At 32.3% G+C, this 11,169-nt stretch overlaps 1 protein-coding gene across 1 annotated transcript; it reads left to right on the top strand.

The window, feature by feature from the left end:
* The first annotated feature begins 449 nt into the window (after positions 1-449).
* On the top strand, positions 450-8,946 carry LOC139487561 (uncharacterized). The gene is made up of 5 exons (XM_071272452.1): positions 450-962; positions 1,602-1,757; positions 2,736-2,901; positions 4,285-4,629; positions 8,466-8,946. Exons 1-5 carry the CDS (start codon positions 571-573, stop codon positions 8,670-8,672), a joined length of 1,266 nt encoding a protein of 421 aa, XP_071128553.1. The 5' UTR covers positions 450-570; the 3' UTR covers positions 8,673-8,946.
* The last annotated feature ends 2,223 nt before the right edge of the window (positions 8,947-11,169 follow it).

Here is an 11,169-nt window from a genome sequence, read left to right as displayed (position 1 = left end):
TAGGATTTTGAGCTTGAGAGTAAATAATCACCATGATATGATTTGAAATTTAGGACATCCTCTTTCGAATTGATTAAGTTGTTTATACTGTTTTGTAAATACATTTCTTTTGTGGTTAATTCTTTGATTTCTTCCCATAGATTTCTCATAGGATAACACACCCAAATTACTTGACACATAGGAAAACAGAGTTATTTCTCTGTACAGTACATGCAAATGAAAATGATTTCGAATCTTTAGAAAAAGGAAAGTAGTAGTTTTTGCAAATGCAGCGAAAATTCTCAGCCTGAGCCTCATTAGTGATTTTAATTCACGGACAAGTATAAATCCTGATTATATCACAAAGGGATCTATAGATTTAAATGATTTTTGTGAGTGAAATAGTGTAGCAATTTTGAGTTTACACTGAGACTAGTATCAGCTTTACATTTACAAAACGAGAGAGGTTCTCCGTATTTGGAAGAAGTTGCATATAAAAATAGATCAATCTGCTCGTTTCATTCCCCTTTCATTTTAACCGAAATTGTACGCCACTCAGACAAACAAATTGTGGTTACCGATCTGGCGATCATGTCAGATAAATTAAAAATGCATGACATGGATAACAATGTGTCCGGCGGGTCCTGTAAAAGTAAACGCAATGCTCATTTATCACCTTCTTCCAATTTACATATTTGGGTATCGCAATGGTTACGAAAAGATGTGGAGAAAGAGTTACACATTTTTTGTAGCGGCACAGCGATAACTCCTTCATCGATGTTGGAAAAAATTACAAATGAAGAACTAAGCGAAAAGCAAAGTGAATATATGGAGAAGGTGAAGCGTTATTTAAATTTTGATATTAGATTTCTGGAACTGATATTATGTCAGTCGGTGGCTCATTATCCTGCAACAGGCATTACCCAACACCTGAAAGATGTAATAAAGGACACTATAGAGAGGTCTATGAAGGATCCAGATAGGTAAATATTCAAAATATACATTTTCAATAGAGGAGGAGGGGCACTTCCTATATTCAAAGTGATAGGACGTAATGACGGGCCGCTGGTATGATCTTGTATTGGTCACCTTTTCAATCTTGAAAATATATGAATAGGTCAGGAAAACTGTTTATAGACAAATTTAACCATAGACATACATGTGTATATATATGTCTCTGATTTAACAAGGTCAATGAAGTTCCCATAACTTCTACATTTGTACATGTACATTTGTAGGTTCTCATTTGTACGTCTGTCATCCTTCTTGATGTTCCTGGCTGATTTTTTTTTCAACCAATTTTCTCTCTTTTGTCACTTTTACATTTAGGGAATACATCAAAAGATCGATGTAGGATAAAAAAACTTAAATCAAATAGTTTGGGGTGGGGGGTTAAAATTCTGCAAGTTTTGTATATCTAAAATCGATTTTTACATATATATATCCCTATTGGTAAATCAATATTTCCCAAATTAAGTTAAGAGGGGGGTGGGGGTCAGTGAAAAAACTATGTAAATTAAGTTTTTTATCCTACATTGAATTTTTGATGTCGTCCCTTACGGTAAACATGTTTAATACACACCACGTGAGACATTTGCAGTACTTTCATATTTTTTTTTCAGATTTGTAAGATCAACTATTAGAGAGTTTATGATAGCAGTCCAGACACTTGCTAGAAAATGTGAAGAGTACAGAACACATTTGAAAAAAACAATATATGAAGGAACATTTATACGTTTCATAAGTGATTTTGCTGTGTTATGCTGTTTGAAACCAGAGTAAGTAAGCTCTAGATACATAAATGAATCTTCCAAATACAAATGCAAAGCTTTAAAGATGCTAGAAAGACTGCTGTTAGTCAGTATGCAAAAATTTTTTAGCTCACTTTGCCCAAAAGGCTCTGTGAACTATTGCCATCACTTTAAGTCACTACATGTACATATCAACAATTAATAGATAAATCATCTCCCAAAACTTCTAATTATATTCCCTGCAAACATGCAAACAAAGTGGGATAGGAATCACTCAGTGTGACTGTCTTAGTTTTGTAAGCACAACTCCTCCTAAACCTTTCAATGGATTTCTTTGAAAAGAAGAACATTATAGGTAGATTTGCATGATGATATATAATGATCATGATCTAAATCCTACAAGGGGAGATAACTGCGCTTTAAAACTTTTTAAGTTGTTTTTGACATGGGCCTAATAAGCACAATTCCTTCTGAACCAATCTCATTAAAACTACATAAAAAATTACAATTTATATTAAAAAAAAGTCTGGATAAACTAATTTAAAAAAGGCAGGACCGAATGGACATGATATAAAGAAAAATAAGAAGGAAGGACAAAGGTTTTCATCCTAGCCCGGCTCCCCTCATTTAAATCAAATGGTAGCTCACTTAGAATAATAAACAATGAATATTAATACACAGACAATGGCAAAGCTCAGAAATACTTGTTTCTGGCATGGTACATATTCATGTATATATACACATGATACAGGTACATAATTTATGTCGCGGAGTTAAGTATGTTCAGGATGTTTGTGAGCACTCAACTCTAAAAAAAAACCTTGGAGAGTGTCATAACAACACAACATTCTAACAAACAATAAAGCTTAGTTGATCCACACTTCACAAAAACAAAATAATCAAAATGACTAAATACAAAGAATTTTCCTTTGTCAAATCTGCTGTGCTAGAATATCTCATCAGTTGACTACTTGAATACCATCAATACAAGATTTTATATTTTAGGTGTTCGCTTGTTAATGCTAAAGGTGAGCCAACTATTTGGGAAAAATTTAGAGGTTCGCAGTGTGCATTTTCAAATCCTGATATGAGATTGATGAAACGAGGTCTACCAGAAGAATTCTGTTCCAGTTATGAGGAAACAGAATGGCCAGTTGCTTCTATTGTGGAGGTACAAAAATTAATCAGATCAGAAAAATTACTAAGTATTCATAAAACATGTAAAATGGCTTTCACATAATTTTAAATCAATCTGGATAATTTTTTAGGAGTTGAACATGTTAAATGTAACAAAAAACGTATTATGGTATACTGTTGTCCGTCCGTCGTCCACACTTCGGACAATAACTCAAAAACACTTTCACCAATTTCCATGAAACTTAAGTGAATTGTTTATATCTATTGACGTAAGCTCCGTTTCGTTTTTTTTTTAAATTTCAGATTTTAAGTTTGGGATTTATGGGGCTTTATTCATAAAAAAAGGGGGATTTTCAACACTTCGGACAATAACTCAAAAAGGCTTTCACCAATGTCCATGAAACTTTGGTGAATTGTTTATATCTATTGATGTAAGCTCCCTTTCAATTTTTATAAATTTCAGATTTTAAGTTTTGGATTTATGGGGCTTTATTCATAAAAAAGGGGGATTTTCAACACCTCGGACAATAACTCAAAAAGGCTTTCACCAATGTCCATGAAACTTTTGTGAATTGTTTATATCTATTGATGTAAGCTCCCTTTCAATTTTTATAAATTTCAGATTTTAAGTTTTGGATTTATGGGGCTTTATTCATAAAAAAAAGGGGGATTTTCAACACTTCGGACAATAACTCAAAAAGGCTTTCACCAATGTCCATGAAACTTTGGTGAACTGTTTATATCTATTGATGTAAGCTCCCTTTCAATTTTTATAAATTTCAGATTTTACATTTCCGTGTTATGAATTTTTATGCTCAAAAAAGGGGGGATTTTCCAATTTTGGGACAATAACTAACACTTTCACAAAATTTTATGCAACTTTGATAAATTGTTTATATCTATTGACATAAGCTCCCTTTCCATTTTTATAAATTTTAGATTTTACGTTTTCTTAAGTAATGAATTTTTATACTTAAAAAAGGGGGATTTTATGAAACTTGGGTGAATATATTAATGTAACATCTCTTTTGATTTGTATATATATTTCTAGTTGATCATATAAATTCATTTAAAGCATAAAAAACAAGTTAAAAGAGCAACGGGCGTATCATGCGCTAAAGCGCAGCCCTTTATTGGAAAATGGACAGATTCCATTTCTAGCATTAAAAGCAACTTTACAATCAGTCCTGAAAAATCTGAAAAAAAGCTGAAGTATGAAAAATTTACAGACAGATTTTTGAAAATGTTTAGTGACTTATACCCATATAAAAAAATGTTTGACCATATCAATTTTCCACAATAATTGAGGACTTCTATAAATTTAGCAACTCTATATACAGTTGTTAATCATCGACTCACTTTTGTTGTTAGGCTATCTTTTAAACAATAATATAACAAGAACAATTTCTTCTTTCAGGTAAAAATTCCATCCGATTTAAAATTTATGAATGAATCTGGAAAGGATTCAGTCGATGAACTTGCTAGGAGAATGGAGTTAACAAAACTGAAACAATCTGCAGGAAATAGTTCATCTTTGGAATCAACATCCTCAGACAATTTGTCCGCTGATCTCTCAAGAGTCCGTAGAAAGAAGAAAAGTTCTTCAAATGTGATCAACAGCTCACGATTCCTGCCTATATACAACAGTAATAAGGTTTTTGGCCAGCATGCAGGAGAATTGCTTTTTGACCTGAACAGATGTATAAAAGACTCAAATGCAAAAGTTGGAAGAATGCCTGGCATGATAATTGATGGTGTAAAGGTGATTTTTTAAGAAATGAAATAAGAGAAGCTTGTAGATTATCCTCTCCCTATCCACCCATTAAATAAGCAAACACTTTTAGCTCACCTGTCCCGAAAAAAAACTACGACATTCGAAATGAGAATCAATCTAACTTAAAACATTATTTATATGGTCCAAGAAAATTGAACATAATATTAACCCAATTTAGATGTTCGGCATCGTTCTTGAATTGTGACTTGTTTAGAGCTAACATTATATCTGATCCAACATGTAAATGTGGTTTAGATATTGAGGACATGCACCATTTTTTCTTTGATTGTCCTTTCTATCTAAATGAAAGGGCTATTCTGTTTAATGGTCTCAGCTGGCTTCCCGAAGGCTGCGATTTGGACTTAACACTACTGGTTTTTGGAAGAGACACTCTTTCCTATGATCAAAATGTGCAAATTGTTAAACAAGTATTCAATTTTATAAAGAGATCAAAACGATTCCTCGTAGTATAGTATCAACATAGGTAAAACACACATCATCATCATTATCATCATCAACCTAATCTCTGTCGTTCTTTCCTCATTCCCTCTACTTTTTTCAGTATAGATAAGTTATATTTATGTTGTTTATATTATATGATGTATGCTCACGTTCAATTTGTATTGTTATATATATTGTATTGTGGAGAAGACTTTATAAGTATGTTTTACTTGTGTCTGATCCTTTTTCGCTTTGAGCAAATAAAATATGTTTAAACTAATTAAACCTGTCCCGAAGGGACAAGTGAGCTTATGCCATCACTTGGCGTCCGTCGTCGTCCGTCGTCTGTCGTCGTCGTAAACTATTTCAAGAATCTTCTCCTCTGAAACTACTGGGCCAAATACTTTCAAACTTTAACTGAATGTTCCTTAGGGTATCTAATTTATAAATTGTATCCGAAGTTTTGATCTATCAACAAACATGGTCGCCATTGCTAAAAATAGAACATAGGGGTCAAATGCAGTTTTTGGCTTATAACTCAAAAACCAAAGCATTTAGAGCAAATCTGACATGGGGTAATATTGTGTATCAGGTCAAGATCAATCTGCCCTGAAATTTTCAGATGAATCAGACAACCCGTTGTTGGGTTGCTGCCCCTAAATTGGTAATTTTAAGGAAATTTTGCTGTTTTTGGTTATTATCTTGAATATTATTATAGATAGAGATAAACTGTAAACAGGAATAATGTTCAGCAAAGTAAGATTTACAAATAAGTCAACATGACGGAAATGGTCAGTTGACCCCTTTAGGAGTTATTGCCCTTTATAGTCAATTTTTAACCATTTTTCGTAAATCTTAGTAATCTTTTACAAAAATCTTCTCCTCTGAAACTACTGGGCCAAATACTTCCAAACTTTAATTGAATGTTCCTTAGGGTATCTAGTTTATAAATTGTATCCGAAGTTATGATCTATCAACAAACATGGTCGCCATTGCTAAAAATAGAACATAGGGGTCAAATGCAGTTTTTGGCTTATAACTCAAAAACCAAAGCATTTAGTGCAAATCTTACATGGGGGTAATATTGTTTATCAGGTCAAGATCTATCTGCCCTGAAATTTGTAGATGAATCAGACAACCTGTTGTTGGATTGCTGCCCCTGAATTGGTAATTTTAAGGAAATTTTGCTGTTTTTGGTTATTATCTTGAATATTATTATAGATAGAGATAAACTGTAAACAGGAATAATGTTCAGCAAAGTAAGATTTACAAATAAGTCAACATGACGGAAATGGTCAGTTGACCCCTTTAGGAGTTATTGCCCTTTATAGTCAATTTTTAACCATTTTTCGTAAATCTTAGTAATCTTTTACAAAAATCTTCTCCTCTGAAACTACTGGGCCAAATACTTCCAAACTTTAACTGAATGTTCCTTAGGGTATCTAGTTTGTAAATTGTATCCGAAGTTATGATCTATCAACAAACATGGTCGCCATTGCTAAAAATAGAACATAGGGGTCAAATGCAGTTTTTGGCTTATAACTCAAAAACCAAAGCATTTAGAGCAAATCTGACGTTGGGTAATATTGTTTATCAGGTCAATTTCTATCTGCCCTGAAATTTTCAGATGAATCAGACAACCTGTTGTTGGGTTGCTGCCCCTGAATTGATAATTTTAAGGAAATTTTGCTGTTTTTGTTTATTATCTTGAATATAATTATAGATAGAAATAAACTGTAAACAGCAATAATGTTCAGCAAAGTAAGATCTTCAATTAAGTCAATTTGACCAAAATTGTCAATTGACCCCTTAAGGAGTTATTGCCCTTTAAAGACTTTTTTCACAATTTGTTCATCATGTTGACTTACTTAAAAAATCTTCTCCTTTGAAACTGCTGTATCAATTTCAGCCAAACTTAGGCTAAATGAGTTTCAGAGTATCTAGTATAAATTTTATATTTTATTTCCTTGTATGTCAAGAAACATAGCTCCTATGACTAAAATAGAACATAGGAGAAAATGATTATTTTTTTTGGCTTTTGAAGAAAATAGGACGATCCAAAAAACATTTAAATAAATTGAAAAGCCAAAATAATCATTGATGAGAGATTTAACCAAAAGAATTAAGGTGAGCGATTCAGGCTCTTGAGAGCCTCTTGTTTAATTTACATAATGTGGATTCATTTACTATCTTGGATATTTGATTTCGTGGTTTTGCCAAAGTCTGCATACATTTTTATATAACATTTGTAATTCGTTGGAAATTGATATTTGTGGTTTCCAGGTAACCATAAAATCCAAGAAAATTGGTACCCAATGAGATATAGTTAGTTACATGCTGCTACTGAGAATTCCGTGATAGTCCGTTGGAAGGGGACGATAAATGGCTGACCCATAACTCTTGCACGTTAAAGACACCCTTGTAGATTTCGAAAAAGAGCAGGCTAATGCCGCTACAAGCCAGCACTTGCACCCGCAAAGTGGAAAGGGATTAATATAAGATGCAAAAACTTGTTTCCCAATCCATTATAAATAAATATGTTTAAACTAATTGTACAAAAAAGTGAACAAATTTAATCAACAATTTCCAGAAAAGTAAGATTTCATCACCAGTGGCATATGGTATTTTGAACCCCATGGAAAAATTGACCCTGGTGTCAAAATACCGCTATGGTAAAATTCCTGCCTCCCCCTTGGTAAATTGACCCCCCATGGTACGAAAAAATGTCATGGCTTGGTAAAAGTGCTCTGAACATGCTGCAGTCCCTACCAACAAAAGTTCATTTAAAATCCTTATTGAAGCAGTACCACTAGACCATGTACCTTGAATGCTTTGATTATTTGAAAACATATACAGGGAGTTGAAATTTCCAATGGTAAAAAGGGGGGAGGAGGTCAAAATAATATGGCAAAGTAAAATTTTCAAAACATCTTTTCCAGCATGTTAAATACATACAAACTACTTATTGGAGTATTTAATTATTATGTAAAGGAGTAAGAATAACTAGAACTTTAAAATTAAATGGTCTATAGAAGGGGGGTAAAAATACCATGGGGAAGTAAAATTTTCAAAACATACATTATACAGGGATCTCCATAACTTGTTTAATGATGGCGCATTCAATACTTAAAATTTTATTATTTTTTATAGGATCATGAAAACACGATTTCTATCAAGTTTTTACCTGTGCACTTTATTGTGGAAGCAAGTGTCATCATGAATATTACTTTTCATTTTGAAATGAAAGTTTATTTCGGAATGAACCAAGATTATTGTTAGCCAATCAAAATAACATATTACTAGTATAATAAAATAAACTTGTAATGTAATTATATAGGATTTTTTAATAGGTTAAATATAAGTTATGTATGATTATTTTATAGGTCATCTTCACCTTATTAGAAATAAGAGTTTCACATCTGGAGAAGCTGAGGAAGAACCAAAAGCTAAATGATGAGGACAGAGCATTACTTTACTATTCAATTCCTTATGACATCTTCAATCAAACAGATCGGAACATTGTGATGGAATATTTCACTAAACTCAATAATGTGAAGAGTTATGGTTTTAATGATTTGGAAAAAACATGAAACTCTTGTGAAAATTTTCATGTGAATTTCACATAAATTAAGATTAATAATATTCTTATTTGAATTTTTCTCACACGAATTTGACATGAACGAAACAATAAACAACTGCTGGAAAAGCAACATCGGACAAGTGTTCAGAGTACCACAGACTTATCAGTGAATTGATATTTGCGAAACAATGGACTTTTTATGATTCTTTCATTGTTTATTAGCATTGTTCATTATATATGTATAATGAAAGAAATTAATAAAACTGTGATGAGTTTTCCAAAAACCAGTATTTTGTCTCATTCCAACTTAACAGGTATATTTGTTTATCTGGTCTAGCCTGTGCGTACTACTCTAGCCTGTGCGTAGTGGTTGAAGTACAAGTTTCTGTTTGTCTTGGGAAAACATGAGCTCTTCAGGATCTGGTTATACATCTAATTGTGTTCTGGGCCAGGACTAGAATATAGCCTTTGCCTGAATAATATCACATTACACACAGACATTAATTCTCTCAGGAATTCATGAGGAGTTGGTTGGAACCAGTATGTACAAGTGTATCTGGATTAATTGGCAATCTTGTCCTTTCTAGCTTACTTTATCATATTTAATCCTACCATGTTCTGTAAGTCAGTGCTTGTTGTTAGTTGCTTTCTGTTTATTGTTTTGAATGTAGATTAGGCCATTGGTCTCAGAACATTTTGTCATATTTCACGTTTGGAACTATTGTATCTTACTACATGGATAAGGATTTGCTCATTGTTGAAGATCATATGATTACCTATTGTGGTATGCATCTACATCATTTGGTGTCTGATGGATCGTTGTCTCATTGATATTTAAATCCATACTATATTTATTTTTATTTTATTGGTTGCCCTTGTGGCAAAGTGGTATAAACTGCGGTATCACTATAGCCTGTCAAAACTGATGTGAATTTTAAGCCCACAAGTGGCAGGTGCACTTGACTCCTATCTTAATTAACTATGATTGTCTGTTTTTGTACCAAAGGTCAGTGGTTCTCTCTGGCTTCCTCCACTAACATAAAACTGACCGCCACCACATAGCGCATTAGTTGTTTATATATAATTATAAGAAGATGTGGTATGAGTGCAAATGAGACAACTCTCCATCATAGTCACAATTTGTAACAGTAAACCATCACCAGTATAGTTCAAAGTACAGTCTTCAACATGGAGCTTTGGCTAAAACCATTCATACAGGAAAACTAAAGGTCTAATCCACATCAACAAATGACAACAAACAAACAATATGTTCATATAAGAAAAGATCCTAGTTTGATCAGGGTGGCTTAGTGGCATAAGTCATTCATTTATTGGTGGTCTCTAGCCTATCAACACTGAGGATGTGAGTTCTGAACCTGCTTGTGGCAAGGTTACCCTCGACTCCAATCTCAATACACTAGGATTGTCACTTCGGTTTCTCTCAGGGAATCGGACTTGCTCCACTAATAAAAACTACAATTCAGATAGCGTTGTTTAACACCAAATATCAATCAATCAATGAAGTTTGACATATTTACCATTATTTCTATTCTGTTTATATTTTGAGGTGAACTGGCCATGGTGTGTAGGAAATCAGAATTCAAATAGGTAATTTGTTGACATTTTGCAAGTAATGTTCAAACTGTCATAATACTAATAGATAAATTGCACCTTGAAATTGGTGTGTATGATCACATACAGTTCCTTAGTTCTTTCTGACAAGCTAGAATTAAACAGCTGTATGACCATTGACACTAAGTCCTCCCTATTCAAAATAGAACACAAAGAAAAAAGGAGAGAAAAAGAAAAATGAATAAAAATTACAAATATTGGTCGAGACAAAATTGTATTCAATACTGAATCACAAAAATAACAAGTGTTTTATCACAGAAAACAGAATACATAAGTGTAAAATTAACAATAATTAATTAACTATGTCATGTCTGCATGGTTTATATAACTGATGCTTGTATTTAAATAAGATATCATTTTAACTTGTTTCGATAGGATTCTCTTGAAATGAAAGTAGATACACAAAGAAAAAAAGATTATGTAACTCTTACTTGAATAAAATTAAATAATTTAGGTGATAACCCATTAATTTGTATCAACTATTTCCAGACATATTTTCAACTGTTTTTTTTTTAAAGATTAAATTCCTAAACACCAGAAATTTAAATAAAATTCAATTAAAACATTCTTTTTAAAAAAAATGTTGCTTTTTAGGATAAAACTTGATCCTTCATAGTAAAATGTTAAAACACTTCTTTTTTTTAGAAAATTACAATTTTACTGCTAATTTTACAATATAACAACATTCAGCAGTTTTTCTCAGTAAACTTTGATATTGACTAAATTATTTTAAATGACAAACGTATAAGAAATAACAGTTGACTATCTACTGGAAAATAAAGTTCTAGGCACCATTTGTGAAATAATGATTTCATATAAACAAAAATAAAAAAAATACTATTGAAACAAATATAATTAAAATTTTGATGATATCT

This window comes from Mytilus edulis, chromosome 1 (assembly GCF_963676685.1).
Source record: "Mytilus edulis chromosome 1, xbMytEdul2.2, whole genome shotgun sequence".
NCBI lineage: Eukaryota > Metazoa > Mollusca > Bivalvia > Mytilida > Mytilidae > Mytilus > Mytilus edulis.
The sequence above is the reverse complement of the archived record's forward strand: the minus strand, read 5'-3'. Positions and strand labels throughout refer to the sequence as shown.